Here is a 21454-nt window from a genome sequence, read left to right as displayed (position 1 = left end):
TAGTCATAGAAAACACCAGTATACATCCCAAATCATCACCACTGAGACATGAGCGCCTCCCTTGGCAGAGACACGCGGGCTGCCTTTACAGACACTGTTAACGCTCCTACCGGGACTAGAGAAACGCCCTCCTTCAATTTGCAAAAAAAAAAAAGTGAAAGGATCCATTTCAAAATTGTATTAAGTAAATAAACCTTGAGGAATAAGCCTTCTGTTTGGGGAAGTCACCCAGATTGTGTCTGCTGTTCTGTTCTCACCCCTCATTCCCCAGCTGGGGGCCTCCTCTGTGCCATTATAGATTCCCAGGGTCCTTCATGCCTGGATGGAGTTCACTTCTTCTATGAAGCCAACTTTTCTGGAAGACTCCACCCCGACATGGTTTCCTAAAGAAAGCATGAATTCCTCAAGAAGTATGTTTTTCCCTGTACGTGGAGCAATACTAGTGAGAAATAGGCTGCTTTGGAATCTTAACAGAAACTGTAGACTCTGTCCCCAGAAAAAGGAGCATAGACCTACAGTACTGTATTATCCTGCAGACACTTTCTGCAGACCATGGACTCTCAGTGTTCTCAGCCAGGGACCTGCTAGGGGTCTGAAGCCCCAGGTTCCTTCTTGTGGGGAAAAGAATGTGAACATTGGGTTCCCAGACCCTCAAGTTCAAATGTGACTCCATCTTTTACTCTCCTGTCATCTTTAGAAATATACTTAACCACCTGAACCTCTTTTTCTTCCAACAAATGAAGACAGTTGTAGCTACCCAAAGAGTTGGTGTAAGGTTTTAGTGAATTTAAGTGTGTGAAAGCTCCAAGCACAGTGCCAGGCACACCATGGGCACTCAATAAAATGTGCATGTTCTTGTCCCCTTGGAGGGGAACTTTTTTTTTTTTTTTTTGCCATGAAGGAGGTGAACTATTTCTGTATCTGTTCAAGAAGTTTGTATTGAAATGCGTGTTTTCTAGGTTCCATAACACTACATAAGTTCCCACAATTTTATCATTCCAGACAGTTCCTGTTTGAGATGTCAACATCTAGAAATCTAGAATAATTCCAGTTAACTGACCTTGGCTGTTGTTAGAATCACGTCTCAAGATATTTGACCACATCAGCCAACCAGCCTAAGTAACCTTCTGAACAGATAGCACTCTGCAGCCGGCTAATATTTGGATGTATTTCCATGTGTGTTTCAGTCTGTTACTAATTTTAAAGGCTTAACGTATTTCCCACCCAGGAACTCTGACAGTAAAATCCTACACAAGGCAGACTTTTAGGAGGAAGCTAAACTCATTCAGGTCTCTTGTGACATGTTAATAGCACAAAACTAGGGAAATTAAGAATATTTAACTTCCATTAAGGCATTTTATATGCAAGTCGGGGCTGCTACTAAACAGTAGAATCATCTTCCTGCAAGATTTGCCTTGGGGTCTGAGTTGGAATTGTTCATTAAATTGGAAACACATTGTTTCCTAGAAACCCAGGAGGGTTTGTGAATACTGCCCAGTGATAAGGATGGACTACACTAGTTGTGAGTTTCAATTTGGCAGAACCTGTCTCACACAGGGCTTTGCTCAAAAATATCTTAAAAGGAAACACAAATCAAGACAAGGGAGGAAAAATTAAACAGTGACAGAAAGAACATAAAAGAGGGAAGATTCTTTTGGACAAGACGAGCATGGCGTTTGCCTCCTACTCTGTGTCTGTGTGCTCGTGCACACATGCCCAGGTGACGCTAGTGATAAAGAACCTGCCTGTCAATGCAAGAGACACAAGTTCGATCCCCTGGAGGAGGACATGGCACCCCACTCCAGTATTCTTGCCTGGAGAATCCCATGGACAGAGGAGCCTGGCGGGCTACAGTCCACAGGGTTGCACAGAGACGGACATAACTGAAGCGACTTAGCACACACACACGCATGCCCAAATATTCATATACTTCAAGATCGGCAAGGTTGAAGAAGTATATATACTTCCCAATCTTCCGCCCAACTCATTTTCACAATGTTTTTAATTTCTACTTCACCACCAGAAGTGACAGGAAACTCAGTATTTCACAGGGCAGATCACCAGTAGTCCGACAACCCTAATGGTGAGAAATGTTTTCACAACATTGAATGAAGATCTTCCTCATTATTCCCTCATTGGTTCTAGTTCTCTTCCCTAGAGCCACATAACGCCTCTCTGATTTGTCTTCCATAGGAGAATTCTGAGTAAGTATTAGAAGGCGTTAAGATAATCATCATAATGATGACAGTGGTAATTATCACATATTGTTTCTTGAGCACTTCTTAGAAGCACTGTGCTAGGCATTTTATATCTTTAACCTCATTAATATCCATGAATTGATGAAATAGATACGTTTCAAAAACTCTTTTTATAGATGAGAAAACAGGCTTAGAGAGTCAGTGCCTTGCCTTGGATAACAGAGCTAACAAGAAACAGGTAGGATTGCAAGCAGTCCTTCCTAAGTTCTTCTAGCTTCACATTAGTGACATGGGTGACTTTGGGTGATATCTCTAAGTGAATGTGAGTATTCTCTCAGAGGGAGGAGTATGGAGACTATATTATACCACCAGCTGCACTCAAGAGAACTGCTTGTTATGTATTTTTATTTTTGTTTATTCTCCTTTCACCACATCTTTCTTACAATGGCATTTTTGTTGTTGTTGTTAATTCCTACAGCAACATAAACACTATCAGGAGCCATGTGCATAGAAAATTACAGCCCTGAGCTTCATTATCCCTCACAAGCTGAGGTGTCTGAGTCACGAATTAGAGGAATGCCTTCAGCACCCAGCATGAGATCGCAGCTCCATCAGTTCAGTTCAGTTGCTCAGTCGTGTCCAACTCTTTGTGACCCCATGAATCGCAGCATGCCAGGCCTCCCTGTCCATCACCAACTCCCGGAGTTCACCCAGACTCATGTCCATCGAGTCAGTGATGACATTCAGCCATCTCATCCTCTGTCCTCCCCTTCTCGTCCTGCCCCCAATCCCTCCCAGCATCAGAGTCTTTTCCAATGAGTCAACTCTTCCCATGAGGTGGGCAAAGTACTGGAGTTTCAGCTTTAGCATCATTCCTTCCAAAGAACACCCAGGGCTGATCTCCTTCAGAATGGACTGGTTGGATCTCCTTGCAATCCAAGGGACTCTCAAGAGTCTTCTCCAACACCACAGTTCAAAAGCATCAATTCTTCAGTGCTCAGCTTTCTTCGCAGCTCCATAGATATATGTAAAATGAATGAAGGCATTCATTCATTCACATAGAATGGCCTCCTGAAGAAGAAGTTTTAATGACTAGAGCTGAGAGCAATAGACACGTTGCTATTTATTTAAATCAGTTCAGTTCAGTCGCTAGGTTGTGTCTGACTGTGACCCCATAGACTGCAGCATGCCAGGCTTCCCTGTCCTTCACCATCTCCCAGAGTTTGCTCAAACTCATGTCCATTGAGTCAATGATGCCATCCAACCCTCTCATCCTCTGTCATCAATAATGACTACATTTCCCTATTCTTTCAGCTTGGGGTTGCAGATATGTCACAGATTTGTATTTCTCTGTAGGGTGGATTCACCGTTGCCAATGCCTCAGGCTGCAGTTTCATTGAGAATAACTTTTTGGATGTTATACCTTTTCATTTTAACACTCATGAAGTACTAATCTCATAACTATTGAAATGTCAAATCGCAGGAACCTCTGACTTACCTGGGAAACAGGACCTCTTGTACAGGCTAAAAGGGATTCCTGGGAGTGTAAATCTGTTTTCTAAACTCTTTTCCTTGGGAACTTTGAGAAATTTACCTTTCTGGATAGGTAATTTAATAATGCCCTCACTATTCTGCTTCCATTGACATAGTATGTTCCCACACCAATGGGACAGAAATCAAGCAAGGATTAAATATTAACTGTAAGGATTCTGGGGATTAGTGAAAGGGAAAGGGGAAAAAAAAAATTCTAGAATACACCTGAACTCTGCCTCCTATGACCATTACCCAGTTCTTTGAACAATAACTCATTGCTAAGTTATCACTTGTCACCTAGCATAAAAATACTTTCTATTAGGTCTTCTGATGTAGTTATAGGGGTTCAATGGTATTTATGCAAATCATTCAAAAATATCTAAGCTTTTAAAAAGTATGTTTTTTATACTGCTAATGGTGTTTGGTTTTGTGTTCCCTCTCCTAGGCTTGCTGGGATGGGAAACCTGCTCAAAGTCCTTACCAGGGAAATTGAAAACTACCCACATTTTTTCCTGGATTTTGAAAGTAAGTTCCAAAAATTAAAAGATTATGATGAAAAAGCTTCACTTTCTTTATAGTTTGTTGATAGGGGAGTTATAAAGATTGTTATGTAATTCTTAAACCACATCCAAATGTCTCTCTACATTTCTCTGAGTCTTCAAAGACCATTTCCTCCTTTCTTTTCATATATTATTTTTTAAAAAACAAAAAATATCTTTTTAATATGCTTATGCTTTTCTTTGATTTTAGAAGCAGTTATTGTAAGCCTAACATCAATCATCATCATGTATTTTCCTAATAATTTTCATGAATTATTATGTCATAATCCAAAGAAAAATAGTATACATAGTAATTTACACAGATTAATATAAAACAAATATCACTAGATGTAAAAGAAAAAGCGATAGATAGCAGAAATGAGACTTAGAGGTTTTGTAGTTTTGAGTAATCTCTGTCTGCTCTTTGTGTATTATTCGATAATACAGAACTGTTTCAGAATTTTGAGATGTAGCTTTCATTTGAAAGATTTTTTTAAATCAAAAACTTTAAATTAGGGAAAACGGCTTATGAATCATGACTGAATACATACAGAGATTCTTTCTTATATTGTTCATGTTTGAATATGTTTATCAATGAGTGACACATTCATTTTAAGCAACTGATCTCATGTATCTATACTTATTCTTGTGGTCTCCTCCTTTTGAATTGCAATTCCACAATACCAAGCACAGTTAAATGTCCTTTGTCCCAGTAGTCATCATCTGTTGCAAACCTTAATCTGCTTTAAACTATAGTTTCAAGTATTGTATTCATATTAAAAATAAGTTGAAACTTCCTTGCATATATATTAAACCTTCTAACAGAGATTTTCTAAGTAAATGCTAGAATAACTTTCTAAGACACAGCAAACCAAACTATGAAAGATCTCTGGAGCTATCTTTTTAAAATCTTTGTTATGCCTAAATACCTACTTAAAAAGGAAAAGTATTCCCAAAACTCATACATTCTGAAAAAAATTTTTAATGCAAGTTATATTCAATTAAAGAGATCTCACTGGTGATTTAACTCAGTTTGTTATTGTTCTTGTTATTTTGCTAAGTTTGGCTGGATTTGATTGGGTGTGGTTGGTTATGGTTGAGTTGAGCTAGGTTTGGCTGGGTTTGGTTGTGTTTGGCTGAGCTTGTCTGGGTTTGGCTGAGTTTGATTTGGTTTGGTTAGGCTTGGTTGGGTTTGGTGGGATTTGACTGGGTTTGGCTGGACTTAATTTGGTTTGGCTGGATTTGTTTGGGCGTGGTTGAATTTGGTTGGGTTTAGTTGGTTTTGGCTGGGTTTGTTTGGGTTTGGTTGGGCTATGCTGGGTTTGGTTCAGTTTAGTAAGGAGGGCACCTAGGAACTCAAGAGCCAGATTGATATGATACTTCAAAAAGATTTTTTTTTTTAAACTGGTGTGATTTTTGCTACTCTTCTATAATATACATATCTTTGTTATTACAGGAAGATTTATTAATAATTTTTAAAATTGTTGCAGAATGAACTAGCTATTATTCCAACACTCTAATTTTACTACTTGCATCTTTAGTTGGTCCTTTCCACTCCTTGTCATATGTATTTTACACTGTTTCATTCAGCGTGCACAAAGGCCAAAATAGTGGTAAAACAGCGTTCACTCACAACTTCAGGGGCATATAAACAGCTAAGGGAGTTTCATGCTTTACTTTTTTGGAAGTTCAAAACTCCACATGCATGTGTACATGCTTCTCACAATGTCACTCAGAATTCAGTGGCCCCATTTGCCTATGTAGCTGTTCTTGAACTTTGGCCTTCCCATGCTTCCACAAAGAATAATATTGAGTTCTTTGTCAAGTCTAATATGAAAACCCTTTAAAGTGATAAAAGTAAAATACAGGAATTTAAAGCATTAGTTTTCAGCTGGTGTTCTCTGAAGCACCAGAATTCTGAGGCAAGATCTCAGGGCATCCCCTTCCCCAGCAACATTGCAAAGGGGCCTCTCTTCTTCTCTCCTACAACCCAAGGACTCTGACCTACTCAGTCTTGTAGTTTGGCCATTTTCTTAATATGTTATTTAAAGAAAGATCATGGTGGCCAAAGAAAACATTTCAATATTTTCAATTTTGATAATGACTTATAGTATCAAAACTCCATTTATAGATATGCTCTAATTTCTTCAGGAAGGGGAAATGTAGACTGGATTTTCATGTCTGGTGGCCTATTACTAGGACTAGAACTAAAGTATTTAAGGAAAATATAAAACTATAAATTTATAGACATGTACAAAATCCTGTTTATATCCCCCTTACTACCAAAGAGAAGATTAACATTATTTCACTGAGTCTGAGAAGATGAGTCACTGGGCTGAAGTCACACAGGGAATGATTGGGGAATTGAGGTGGGTGTATAGATGTCTTTGGCCTTCTTCCTCCCTTTGCTTTGATTCCCTTAAGTGCTCATCATAGGCAGCTTCCAGGAAGTAATACAGCCATCATCTTCTGCCTAATTAGAGAGGGAGATGAGATGTCTCAAAAAAAAAAATTGTTTTCATTTCTTGATTCTTCAAATCTTATTTCCTAAAGCTGGCTTTCAAGAAAGAAGGATGATGGACTGGAAGGGTGGGGAAGATGGGCTGAGGTCATAATTTTTCCTTGAGTATGTAGATTTCAGTTTATTATGGCAATAGTATGTTGAGTATGGTCATGAGCATCCGTGTAAGCCTGGTGACATCAGGGAGACAGAACTAACAAGAGCAGCCATTGCCTAATGAAGCCCCAAGCTGGTGTGGAGGACAATATAGGCAGACAGTTCAAAGATAAAATAAAATAAGGGGCTTAGAAGAGGCATGGTGCGGCCTGAGAATAGAGGGAGAAACTTCTGGTTTCAAGAAATGGATGACCTCAGGAGGAATTAGAGCAGTTTTCTTGCAAAGGTGGAATTTGGAATGGACTTAAAACAATGTGTATTTTTTTCCGAAGACCTAGAAGACCTGGGTTCATTTTCTGGATTGGGAAGGTTCACTAGAGAAGGGAAAGGCTACCCACTCCAGCATTCTTGCCTGGGGAGTTCCATGGACAGAGATGCCTGGTGGGCTACTTACAGTCCATGGGGTCGCAAAGATCGGACATAACTGAGCAATTAACACCTTCACTTTCAGAAGACTTTTCCAAAGAGAATAGTTGAAACCCCTGAAGGAAAACTACAGAAGATTAAGAGCTGAGTGGATGAGAACTTCAGGCATGCTTGTGTTTAAAGGGAGCTTGAGTAGGAGAGAGGCTACATTGAGGGAGAAGCAGGGCAACTTAATTGAGATTCCTGATGGCAGGGCTTGGGCCTCACCCAGTTTGGTGACCCAGCCATCAGCTTGTGCTGAGTTAAGAGACCGAATGAGCCCAAGTAACAGATGCTGGCCATGTGAAGAAACAGGATAGAACAGGCTAGATAAAACAGCCAGAAGACACAGACTTTCAAGAAGGAGGGAATGTAAATAGATTCAGATGCTGAGAGTAGTCAAGAAGGCTTGAAAAGGGGATGATGAGTTGGGCAGTTAGCTGCCTAACAGATTCAGGATTTATTGCTTTAAATACAGAGGTTGGATTGCAAAGAGTTAAGGAGGGAGTCAGCAGTAAAGGGAGGAAGGCAGGCTGAACAGGGTGTAACAACAGCTTAAATGCATGTGGCACCTCTGCTTTGAGTATTGAATATTCTTTTTGAAGTCAGTGATGGAATATAATTGAACTGGGTCAAATAGATATAATTAAGCTGGGTCAAAATTTAATACAAAATTAGACACATCTGTCCTTAGGTTTTCCAGTTGTGTAGATCTGATTTAAATTTGTTTGACCTTTGTAGTAGGTTCTACAGTCTATGCTCAAATTTCTACAGTCACTTACCGTCTTTTTATTGTTTTTTCATCCCATGACTACTTTCTTTCCGTGAACAGAAATGTTATATTTTGATGAAGTGTGATTCATCATTTTCTTCCTTTTTCAGTAAGTGCATTCTGTATCCTCTTTAAGAACTCATGCCTATTCCATGGTCATAAACATACTCAACTACATTTCCCTAGGAACGCTTTAGAATTTTAAGCTTTACCTTTAAGTCAATGATCAATCTTAGCAAGTTTTTGCATATGTTATGAAAGAGATATTGGATTTATTTCTTTTTTCATGTGATACAAAATTATTCTAGCACAGACGGCATTGCTTTAATGCTCTTACCATAAATTTGTTACTATTTATAATACGTGTGGGGCTACTTAGGGACCTTTTCTTCTCTCTCATTGCTTCTTGATCCATTTCACCAATTAATGCCAAAACATAGCAACTAATAAGTTAGGAAGTCAGGAAAAGCAAGTGCTTCAACTCTGCTCTTTCTCCAGATGTTCTGACTATTCTGGCACCTTTACTTCTCTGTATAATTTTATGTATCCTTCAAAACTAGCTTTTAATGTCCACAAAAAACCTTGCTGGGATACTGATTATAATTATGTAAATCAATAAATCAGTTTGGAGGTAATTGACTTCTAGGCAATATTAATTTGTCTCACCTATGCATATAGTCTTTCCGTTTGTTTAGATATTCTTTAATTTCACTCAGAAATATTTCATAGTTTTTAGAAATCTGACATATCTTTTGTTGAATCTACCTTTACTCATCTCATATTTTGACTATAACAGTTTTCTTACCCTCAGTATTTGCAGCAGTATGTATTTCCCTATTTTGTCTGCTTTTCTTTATAGCGTGTTTCTTATAAACAATATGTAGTTGCCCCAAGCTTTTTCATCAAAGCTGAAAATATCAACCTTTTAATTGGTATGTCTAGTCCATTTACTTTTAATTATTGTATGTGCATTTAATTAATGTTTGTATTTCTGTATCTTGGTGTGGTTTCCATTCGTTATCTTTTCCCTCTTTGTTTCTCAGTGTCTTTCTGTCTTTTAAGTGAACCAAATAATTTTTAGTATTCTTTTGTGTCCTTTCTGCTGACTTTTTAGTTGTGCTTCTTGGTTCTTACTTTAGAGATTATTATATACACCTTTAACTTACTGCCATCTGTCTTCAAAATGCATTGTTTACTTCATGAAGAATTTAAGAAACTTGTCACAGTAGACTTCCAATCACCACCCTTCCACTCACTCTTTGTGCTATTGTTACATGTTTTACTTCTGTGTACATATGTTATAAACTCATTGCAATGTCTTTATTTTAAACTTTAAACTCTTGAATAGTCTCTGTGTGTTTATTTTTGTAATCTTAATAGATCTTTTATATTTACTGACATATTTTTCAGTGTTCTCCATTCCTTCTGACATAGCTAGGTCTCTTTGGTATTATTTCACTTTAGCCTAAAGAACTTTTCTGTGGAAAAGATTTAGATGGCATCTTATGTTTATGTCATGTGTGACCTATTCAATATCTGACATAGACCTGGGCATGAAGCATAAGCTTAGGAACCTTGGCTTCTTCATTGATGCTAATTCAGTAACTATCTGCAGAGCATCTTCTGTATCCTAGCTTCAGGCAGGACCAGCAGAAGTGGGGGTCGGGTCTTAGTGGAGCAGAGGGGCATGAGGGGGAATGACATAAAGTACAGGAACATTAGAAGAGCACAGACTCTTTTTCAAGGAGTGTGTAACTATTGGGGAGATCAGATGCAAGCACAATGAAGAGCCAATAGTACGGTAGCAGAGAAGAAATCTGCGATAGCTAGAACAAAGAGAAAGTGATGGACTAGCCAAAAGAAGTACAGGTTCTAGGCTGGGATGAACATACGTTTCTTAGGCTATAGTAACCGGAAAGTGACTTTCTTATAAGAAAAATCCACCTTTATGAGCATAATAGGGATGCCAAAAACCATAATGGTGGTTGATGGGGTTAGTCAAGAGGGAAATTCTAAAGCTCCCAAGCCATGGTACTTCCAGAAAGGCTCTGTGTATTTTGACTTGTTACAACTACAGTCTCCTACTCTTTAAAGCAAGGGTGTGGGTGCATGTCAGATTATGCAAACAGCTGGAATTTCTTTGGGTGATGCAGAATACTTCTTACTACTACTGATCTCTTCTTTCATCTCCCCCTCTCTGGTATGCTCACATCTGCTGCGGTTGTGCATAGGGGGCTAGATAATCTTGGAAAGGGAAAGGAGGAAAATAAAGGATGTTTTTGGTCACTTTACAAATGAAAGCAAAACAAACAAAAAGCAAAGGAACAGAGCAGACCTGGGAAGCAATTTGTTTATGCCAGGGCAGGGATTCATTCAGAAAGATTCTTTCAGTTTCTAGCACTTTTACTTTTTAAGTGCTTTTCAGCTGTCAACATCCTCTTTATGATCCACAGACCCCCACAGGACCATATAGGGAGGAGACGAGGTTCTTGCTAGCTCCCCTCCCTCTACCAAGAATTCATCTGAGACCAAGAGATTAATTGGCTTGCCCTGAGGTCTCATATTTAGTGAGTGAAAACTTATGATAGGATCTGGTTCTTCAAAAATTACATCCCTGGAGCTCTCTTCCCTCCATGACATCACAGGGATGCCTCAGCATGTGAATGAAATAAACAAGCCTTCAAGTGCCTTAAACCTCGCTGCTTTTTGCAGTCCCTCATCTGACTGTCCCTTGGGAAAGGGTCTGGCATAGGATGACTGATGTTCCTGTACAAATAAATATGTCAGTCCCGTCACACTTACATCTTCTCACAGACCTTTGCAATTTTAGATTGTTTTTTTGTAAGCAGTTAGTATCGTGCTATAAATCGTTTCCATTTTTACATCCCCCAATGTTCGTATCAGGGCTTCCTTGGTGGCTCGGATGGTAAAGAATCTGCCTGCAATGCAGGAGACCCAGGTTCGATCCCTGGGTCAGAAAAATCCCCTGGAGAAGGGAATGGCAACCCACATCACATCAGTGTTCTTGCCTGGAGAATCCCACGGACAGAGGATCCTGGTGGGTTACAGTCCACGGGGTCTTAAAGCATTGACCTGACTGAAAGATTCACACACACACACACACACACACATAATGTTAATATTAAATAGTTATTACACTTCCTAGTTTATCCTGAAGGGGTGAAGGGTGAAATGAGGAAGTGGGTGGAGAAGGAGAGCTATGGATTTAATTTATGGTTTGGCAAACCCTTCCTACTCTACATGTCTTTGGTGTTTATACAACAGCTGGTGGGTGCAGAGATAGGGATGTATCCTACTGATGAAATGCCAGGGCTTCCTTCAAAGCCAAAGACATCTCCAAATAAATTGTTTTCCGTTCACATTTTCTTCAGTTAATTTGTTTGATTCTCTGTCAGCTTTTCCACACAGTCTTGAATAGGTCTTTAGGGGTAGGTGTGTGTGTTCCCCGGGCTTGTGGAGACAGAGTGCATCCTTGGCTGATTTACAAAGATAAGAACTCTTTGATTTGACAGCCTTGCTCAGGGTTGAGCCCTGCCGCCTGTGCCCTGGGGTATGTTCACCAAAGATGTTCCTTTCTGACAAACAAAGCTGGTGGCCACCTTGCTTTGCATCGGCACAGTGGAATGCCGAGAATTCTGCTCTCAGTAAATATCACAGTCCGGCACGAAACCTCCCCCTGACCCCGGTGACTCTAAAATGCTGACAGTTAATATCCACTGTCACTGGGAAATTGAGTCAAAGGAGGATAAATAGGTCCCCTATAAACAAAATGAATACTGTTGAACTTTCTTAATTGATAAGATGGTGCTTTTTCCATTAAAAATTCTAGGCACTTGGAATTCAGCAAATTCTTGACAATAAATGTATGTATTCAAGGTCACAGGGCACATGATACATTTTCATTCTTTCCACAACAGCTAGAATAGGGGTTTAAATCACTGCCTGGAGAAAGGCCTGGAGAGGCTTGTTCCAGGGCTCCTAGAAGTGTTGGTTTCTGAAATTGCCTGTGTAAATCACAGGCACTTTTAACAGCTTCATTGTTAGACAGGAACAGTCCAGCTTTCTGTAACCATTCTCCTCAATTTCGATGAAATAACTGGTGATGATTAGGAATTTAGAATGTGATTCTTAGAAGAAACATCACTAAACAATTCACTGGCTAGAACTGGAAACAGAGACCCATTTCCATCATCATCATTATTATTAATGTGTGTATGTACCTTTGACTTAAGATCAATCTTTGCTTTAAAAATAGAAAAACAGAAGCCTTAATTCAGAGTTCCTGTTCACTCAGCAAATGCTCTAGGAGGTTGCTGATAGGTTAAATAGTAACCTTTCCAATCACTAATTCTTCTGGGTCTTTTTCAAGATGTCTCTCCTTGACATCTGAAGACACAATACATTTTAAAAGCATGGTGACCAACTGAATCTCAATTTGGAGAATGCCGAAAGTGCAGACCCCAAAGTCTCTCAAAGGACTATTCCAGAAAGTGAAATAACAGCTTTAGAATTAGGACAATAACATTAATGCAGTTTTGCACTCATCAAATATTCTATTAATATGTTAACCACACTGAGGAAACGTTGAGGCCATAGATAAATGATGGAGGATTTAAAAACACATTAACTAAAGTGTGAATAGCCAGTCTGATTATAGGTAAATGCATATTGTCTTCATGGTGATAGTGAGACATGCAACAGTGGTAAAGCCATTTCAGGAGACAAGACAGAGGAGAGGATCTGGAGTAGTAAGATCTTTATATTTTTCACCGCTTCTCAACACCCGTGTTCTCTGTCATATGGTCAATTTCATCGTTTATCCATTGAGACAGACATGACACGTTTAGTAAGTTTCTCCAATGGGCAGGGCATATGGGAGCCCGGAGGACAAGCAGCCAGGCCCTATCTTCAGATAGCTTGGTATTCAAAGACGAACAGGAAAACCATCACAAAACAATATGAATTGCTGTTCAGTTGCTAAGTTGTGTCTGATTCTTTGCGACCCCATGGACTGCAGCAAGCCAGGCCTCCATGTCCTTCACTATCTTCCAGAATTTGCTCAAAGTCATGTCCACTGAGTCAGTGATGCTACCTAACCATCTCATCCTCGATCACCCCCTCTCCTTTTGCCTTCAATCTTTCCTATCATCAGTATCTTTGCATCAGATAGCCGAAGTATTGGTGCTTCAGCTTTAGTGTCGGTCCTTCCAATGAATATTTAGGTTTGATTTTTCTTTAGGATTAACTGGTTTGATCTTCTTGCAGTCCAGGGGCTCTCAAGAGTCTTCTCCACAACACAATTTGAAAGCCTCAATTCTTTGACACTCAACCTGCTTTATGGTCCAACTCTCACATCCGTACATGACTACTGGCAAAGTCATAGCTTTGACTCTATGTTTCAATCATTCAGCCCATTTTTCTATTGCCATTACTGTGTGCCAGGCACTGTGTTAGATCCTGAAGATACAGTGTCAAATGAGACAAATAAGGTCTGAGTCTTACAGTCTTGTGGATCAGATTCTCACTTATTAGTCCTGTCTGTTCTTTTAGCTGGGGGATCAAACTGGGGTGAATTATGAACTTAGGGATATGGGCCAAGACCACATGTCCCTTAGGGTTACATGGTCCTTTTCCCATTTGAAAACCAAGACAGACAGATTAGGGCTTCTCCCAGCTGGTACTTTCTGTCTCGAAGTTTATGCCACTTGTGATTTGAGTCCTCTAGACTCTTACAGCAACCTGGCCCAGAAGCCAGGGACTATGTAGTCAACACCGAGGGCTTAATTAATAGCTAGAAGAAAAGATGACTCAGTTCCCTGACAGAGAAAAGTGGAAAAGCCTAGGGCTTGCAATAAGCCTAACCAATTATGGAAGAAAATGAGCCTGTAATTCAGGAGACGCGAGTTTGAATCTTGCTTTGGAAGATTCCCCTGGAGGAAGGCATGGCAGCCCACTCCAGGATTCTTGCCTGGAGAATCCCATAGACAGAGGAGCCTGGCGGGCTACAGTCCATAGGGTTGCAAAAAGTGGGACATGACTGAAGTGACTGAGCACGCATGCAGGTACCCTTTCATTAGTGAAGTCTGCTGGGAGAACTCAGTCCTTAGGACTTGGATTTTTAAAAACAGATTTTAGGAGATGACATCTGTCCTCTTCCTGTATTAGCAATGCCTTTGTTTTAGATGGAGATTAATTTCCTAACTAGCCCAGGCAAGAAACCTATTTTATAGGCATTGTGAGATAAATAAAACCCTATCTTTACCACCATTCAACTTCTACCCACCAGCCCTCACAAAATATTCCTGCAGGCAAGAACATACATTGGCTCCAGGAATGTAAACAAGCCAGAATTCATTGAGGAACTAAGTGGATGTCTCTGTGACTGTTAGAATTTGTTCTTCAGCATTTAAGTTTAAATGCATTACTTATTTTTGTGGATAAGTTTCATGGTTAAGACCAAAGATGAACAGTACAGGAGTCTTTAAAATGAACTCTCTGCACTTCTTGAGCTCATGTTCAAAAAGGAACTCCATTGCTTTCTACATCACTATGTTCTGCAAAGATACACCTATACCATAGCTCTGAAGGATTAATTACAGAAAATCTTAAGTGTTTTTTAGTATGGAAATATAAGGGGGGACTACTTTCCCATCTAGACTCAGATTCACAGACTTTCAGTCACAATAGCTTCTATTAAATATTAGAATTGGATCCCAAAAGGTAATGTTTATTCTTTCTATCACCCAGTGTACCACTTGACACATAGTATATGTGCAAAAAAAAAAAAGTGATCTATACAAATAAAGGGGTGCCTACAATGATTCCATGGGCTTCTTAGGTGGCTCAGTGGTAAAGAATCCACCTGCACTGCAGGAGACATGGGCTTGATCTCTGGGTCAGGAAGATCCCCTGCAGAAGGAAATGCCAACCCACTCCAGTATGCTTGCCTGGGAAATCAAATGGACAGAGGAGCCGGGTGGGCTACAGTCCATGAGATCTCAAAGAATCAGATACAATGGAGCGACTGCGCATGCACAATGATTCCAACAATCTTTGTTAGATGTGAGTGAAATATTTGTAACTATTTTGAACTCAGTAATGGCCAGATCTTCTGTTAGTTTTCATTTCTTTGCACCTTATTATGTTAAAGAGGAAATACCATGCCTGCAGGAGTCACATAGGATTGTCTAGCGGGTAGAATTGAATGCCGAGCCTCTTCCCAGGCTGTTTATAAACACAAGCCTCTGTGTCTCTTGGTTTCCTGTCTGCCTAGATGCCCAGCCCACAGAAGGAGAGAGGGAAATATGGAACCAGATCAGCGCCGTGCTCCAGGATTCCGAGAGCATCCTCGCAGACCTGCAGGCGTACAAGGGCGCAGGGCCAGAGATCCGAGATGTATGCCAATAATAACACTAAGCTGACAACGCCCTTGGTGGAGAAGGGAAACCCACACACGCACACACACAGCAAGATTAAGTAATAGCCCTAGTTTTTCCTAGCATACCAGGAAGAACAAGGAGGGTAATGTGTCCTTAAAAATGTATGAATGGTCCCTTTTATTCAAGTCCACTGATCTGAGCACATAGTGCTGTGCACCATGTAAAGTGCAAGCCATTCTCTCCTCTGACATGCGTTTGAAATTGTGGGACTTACATTTAAACAATAATTTGTCAATATGTTGCTTCGTATAAGAGAAACATGAAATCTGTGAACGGTAGTTGAAATATGAGTCATGAAGTCTGGGTGTATGTGAACTTTCCAACATTTTGTAATGATTTTTGGCAGGTTTCATGACTATCACAATCAAGAGACATAAACAACCTCCCTTAAGGAGCCTGCTCATCTGTCATCCTGAAATGATGTGTAAGATCAAAATAATAAGTGCAGGAAAAAGAAAACAGTGACCAAAACAACAAAAAAAATGGCAGTGTGGCTTTTGAGAGTTTGTCATGCCTTCAAGGCAAGAAACCTCACACTCCTTTTGTTTGAAATAATTAGCTTTGTGGAAGTATCAGCACACACACACATTGCCATCACCATTTTCTGAAAAAAACCAAGACATAGCAACAACAATAAAATGCCGCTAGCATCATAATCCTCAAACTGCTGAAACCCAAGCAAAACAGCATTTCAAAGAAAGTAGCAGCCTATTAAGAGGTTATTTTTCTACTTAAGGGTCACCATTTAATTTAGGCAATTTAGGTACCATCTCAGACTGTCAGGAATGTAATACATATTATAGAGAAAGGAAAACATCTACAAAATCTGCACTTCATAATGAGCACTAGCTCTACTTTAGAAGAATCAAATGGTCATGGAGGAGATCTGAATTGCTTCCAATTAGACATGCTTTTTTTTTTTTTTTTTTGCATTGAAGATACAAGAAGTGAGTCAAATGACATGGTGTCTAATTGTTGAGCCATTTGCATTATGTTCAAGTGCTAAAATCACCATCCTAATTGAGCATCTTGGACAATACTTCCATGAACTGATTTAGGCAGTATACATTAGCAAAAGACAGCAGGAATTTTTTTTTTTTTAACTCAAATTCTTTCTCAATCTTAAGTCATTTTGACGTGGAGCCTACCGCTTCTTTTTAAGCAGAAAATTCCATCGTGTTTTGGCAGGCCATCCAAAATCCCAATGACATTCAGCTTCAGGAAAAAGCTTGGAATGCAGTGTGTCCTTTAGTCGTGAGACTGAAGAGATTTTATGAGTTTTCCATCAGGCTAGGTGAGTATGTGTTTATGATTTTCATGTCCCTCTTGTGAAACTCTGTGATGGTATTTGAGAAAGTAGCAGGAAAAGCTCAGGGGATTGGAAACTGCCCCACATCCACTCTTGTGCATCATCAGAGGCCACTCAAATACAAAAACAGCGGTCAGGTCCATTTCTGACAACATGCCTCAGAGTTTCTTCCCCTGCATTTATTGGCATGTTTCGAGTGTCTTTACTAATGGGTCTTCCTTTGGTTTTGTTCTCAGCTAAGTTCTATTCTTAACAGTATTACCCTGTCTGATCACATTTCCAAAGGACAGAGAAGTTGGAAAATCCATGTTACCTGCTAACCCAAAAAGAAGTTGGTTGGCTGGAATCATGTGTTAAATTTATTTGGTTGGCCAAAAAATGTTAATTTGAATTTTCCAGATGATAGCACAGAAAAACCCAAATGAGCTTTTTAGCCAACCCAATAATATAGCAAAATATAAGAAAGACAAATATAATGTTCTTTTCTTAAGCTTAAAAACAAAAAAAAAAAAAAAAAAAAACAAAACCAACTCTGTGCAGGTACAGGATGGCTTTGCAGAGTTCAGAGTAAAATCAAGTCTGGTTGACAGTAGTCTCCATGTGACCACTGATATGATATAACCCCTCTCCCAACAGTAAAGCTATCTGAGGTTTCACTGGTTAAAACGTATGATATGTCTAGAATGAGGAAGGGGGTTTTACTGTTGTTCCATCGCTCAGTCATGTCCGAGTCTCTGCGACCCCATAGACTGCAGCACGCAAGGCTTCCCTGTCCTTCACTGTCTCCTGCAGTTTGCTCAAACTCATGTCCATCAAGTCGGTGATGCCATCCAACCATCTCATCCTCTGTCGTCCCCTTCTCCTCCTGCCTTCAACCTTTCCTAATATCAGGGTCTTTTCCAAAGAGTCATCTCTTTGCATCAGATGGCCAAAGTATTGGAGCTTCAGCTTCAGCATCAGTCCTTCCAATGAGTATTCAGGGTTGATTTCCTTTAGGAAGTGTGTGATCATGTTTTATTCTACTTCTGCCATAAGTGAGTGCTACATTTTAGGAATTAAACAGAGAAAGTAAAGTACCCTGGGGGAATAATAGCCGTGATGTTGAGAGAACTTGAAACTGAGACTCCAAGGGAATAGTTCAATGAACTGAACCAGTTTTTCAAAAAGAGCTCCTGAAGACTCTCAGGTTGAAGAGGGATCGACTTCTCAGTTTCCTCAAAGTGTGTGTCTAGACCCCTTGAACTGAAATCATAAGGAGCCAAGTGTCAGCTCAGCAGACGGAAAAAGATCCACCAAGGTCAAGTGGGCTGCCTCAGAAGACAGTGTGTTTCTGTAGATAGAAAATGCTAGTGATGTCCTCAGAAAGAAACTGTAAAAGACCTCTGGGGATGATAAAATCAGCACTAGCGAACCCTTGTAAAGAGCCAGATAATAAATATTTTAGGCTTGTGGGCTATCCTATCGTTGTTACAGCCACTCAGCCCTGCCATTGTGGCACAGAATGAAAATATTAATGAAGCATGGCTGTGTTTTAATAAAACTTTATTTGCAAGAAAAAGTGACTGTGGACCTGATTTAGCCTGTGGGCCAGAGTTTGCCTACCTCTTCTCTAGAGGATTGATAAAATGACTTGATGCCAAGAAAAATATATTGAAGAAAAAGCAGGAAGGAAGGTTTAGAAACAGACAAGTGAGAGTAATGAGACTGTTTTCAGGATAGTAATGGAGGTAGATATGGCAGCAGGTTTGCAGAAAAATATTCCTGGGATTTGCTAAGAGTGTCATTGCAGAGAAGGGCTGGTGTGGACTGGAAGTCTCTCCCTGCAAAGCAAGCAATGTAACCCATGCATTCAGGGCCACCTCATCTCATCCTGGGTCATGGATGGCTGTCTCATCCATCCATGGATGGCTGTCTCATCCATCTCAACCACAAAATCCTATTTGTGGTTTTCTACAGTGTTAGGATTTGGAACAGCTGAACATGGGAGGGTCCAGCTGAGCTTTGGGACCATGGGTCAGTTCTGCAGTGGAGGCAGCCTTCTCAGGCATGGAGGGCAGGGGGGGTCCTTTTCCTCCTTATCCACACACATCACATTTCACACTGTTCTGTGGGGGAAAGGTGGAGAGGAAAGACTCACACAGGTCATCTCTGAGAATGTCAACTGGGGCTGCAAATTGGGCTTTTTGAAAAATCTCTGTGGTCCACCTCAAATATGTATGTATCCCTTTGACTTTTAGAAAAAGCTCTTCAGAGTTTATTGGAATCTCTGACCTGTCCACCCTACACACCAACCCAGCACCTGGAGCGGGAGCAGGCCCTGGCCAAGGAATTCGCGGAAATTCTGCATTTCACCCTTCGATTCGATGAGCTGAAGGTTAGGCCATGTGCGCTTGGACAATTTACCAGATTCACACTGAGCACCTGCATGTCCAGGTGCTTTGCAGGGCTGTGGGGTGGGGAAAAAAGATGAGGGAAGTAGCTCCTTTCCCCAAGAGACATGTAATGTGGTAAGAATTCACACTCCTTGTGGTCAAAGTGATTTACGATGGTGGTTTGTATGTGGAAATTCAAAATCTGCCAAATACAACCAGAGAAAACATCTCAAGTGTCTGTTCCTCTTTGGAAGCAAGTGTGCTTTCCCTAAAATCTAGCCTAGGGTAAAAATAGGGTGTATTCTTAAATAATGAAGCTCTGAGTCTATTTTTAACCCAAAGTTGTTTTAACTCTTGGGTAACAAAGAGAAGTCCTGGTATCTGTACAAAATATATTGCCTGGATTTTGGGTAAATAACCCCCCTCTGATGCTGAGAAATGACCTTCTTTCCTCTTTTCTGAACTTCAGATGAGGAACCCCGCTATTCAGAATGACTTCAGCTACTACAGAAGGACCATCAGTCGCAATCGCATCAACAACATGCATGTGAGTCCCTGGATCTCCTGGGTCGACAGCCCCAGGTTCCAGATCTCTTTTAATTTCTGCATCAGGAGGGGCACAGGGAGAAGACAGAGCCTTTGTGATTCATTTTCCAGAAGACACAATTTGAGCTGTTGACCGTCTCTTTATCAATCGCATCTTCTCATCTTCTTTTCATCAGCTAGACATTGAGAATGAAGTCAACAATGAGATGGCCAATCGAATGTCCCTGTTCTACGCAGAAGCCACGCCGATGCTGAAAACCCTCAGCAACGCCACCATGCACTTTGTCTCCGAAGTAAGTGATGTTGAGCAACAAAGTGCCTTCCGCCCAGTTGCCCATCAAAGCTGCTAACAGGCTAACACGTTTTGTGTCTCCCATTTAGAACAAAACCCTGCCAATAGAGAACACCACAGACTGCCTCAGTACGATGACAAGTGTTTGTAAAGTCATGCTGGAAACTCCGTAAGTTAAATCAGAGGTGTATCCATGTCAAGAATTCACGTATCTCTAACAGTGATGATGGTGGTGATGACCGCTTCTAACGTTTGGGTTAGCACGTCAACATTTCCTTATATATTAACTGAATTAATTTCATAAAGAACTCTGGTGATAGGTGTAGTTATCCCCATCTTAAAGCTAAGGAAGACAAGGCTGAAATTGGTTAACTGACATCTTCCCAAAGATCGCATGGCTTGTTAGATGGCAGAATCAAAACTTGAATCAAAGATGCAGGAGAAGTTGTATGCAGATCAAATGGTGGATTGAGTTAAATGACTGGGTATTGTTATAAGTATATTGGAGAAAAGATTTGAGAGACGATATAAGTATGCTGGAGAAAAGATTTGAGAGAATATTTAAAACCAAGAGTAGAACTGGTAAGACTATTATAAAAATGATAATGAAAATCTCTCTCTCAGGCATGTGGCAGTTTCTTTGTACTTAAATTAGTTGCTAGATTTTAAAAATGCTTGAGTTGTTGAGGTGAGGCAGTATGGTAATGAGGAAATCTTCACTCCAGTGTCAGGTTTCCCCTTATTCTATTTATTTTGTAGCCCCTTCTGTGCCCACTGACAAGTGGTCTGACCTTGGTTTCCTCACCTGATGAGATCCCCATAATGCCATCTACAAGGCAGAAAGTTTGGGAGTGCCACAGGCATCAAGAGTGCCTTCTAAAATGTGATGCTCTGTTCAAATGTAAGAGGCATTCCTTCCAGATATTTCATTTATATTTAAGTCAATATTTATTCCAAGATGGAAATAATCATCATCATTGTGGAGCCAAGTCAGAATGAAGTTGATGTTAAGAAAGCCTCTAGAATTGGCCTGAATTATCTGAATCATCAATGACCCTGTCAAGGTAAGGGAACAGAATTCAAGCTCCACAAATACTCTCAACCCAATGAATGGTGTGTAATCTCTTTTAGGTATCTTTGCCAATCTAATTCAATCTGCAGCCTGTATCTTAACAAAGGAAGTTACCCTGACTGGCGACGCAGTAGCTGCTCTATAGAAATGAGCTTGATTCGTTTTCTCCATAATGAAGCCATTATTCTCTATAATCTAGGACAGCCAGAGAGACCTGCTATAAAATATTCATGATTGATGGGTGGGGGGGTTTTATATGTGATGAGCTGGCTCGCTAAG

At 40.2% G+C, this 21454-nt stretch overlaps 1 protein-coding gene across 4 annotated transcripts in view; it reads left to right on the top strand.

Moving 5' to 3' along the window:
• CYRIA (CYFIP related Rac1 interactor A) overlaps positions 1-21454 on the top strand; it is a 102482-nt gene that overhangs the window by 70471 nt on the left and 10557 nt on the right. For all 4 annotated transcript variants that reach the window (XM_070379145.1, XM_070379141.1, XM_070379144.1 and 1 more), the window contains exons 3-9: positions 4177-4256; positions 15419-15540; positions 16773-16878; positions 19131-19267; positions 19735-19812; positions 19988-20104; positions 20193-20272. In XM_070379145.1, coding sequence (XP_070235246.1) covers positions 4187-4256; positions 15419-15540; positions 16773-16878; positions 19131-19267; positions 19735-19812; positions 19988-20104; positions 20193-20272 — 710 coding nt within the window. In that variant the 5' untranslated portion in view covers positions 4177-4186. The remainder of the gene's footprint in view (positions 1-4176; positions 4257-15418; positions 15541-16772; positions 16879-19130; positions 19268-19734; positions 19813-19987; positions 20105-20192; positions 20273-21454) is intronic.

Source organism: Bos mutus, chromosome 11 (assembly GCF_027580195.1).
Source record: "Bos mutus isolate GX-2022 chromosome 11, NWIPB_WYAK_1.1, whole genome shotgun sequence".
Taxonomy (NCBI): Eukaryota; Metazoa; Chordata; class Mammalia; order Artiodactyla; family Bovidae; genus Bos; species Bos mutus.
This window is presented reverse-complemented; position numbering and strand designations above follow the sequence as displayed.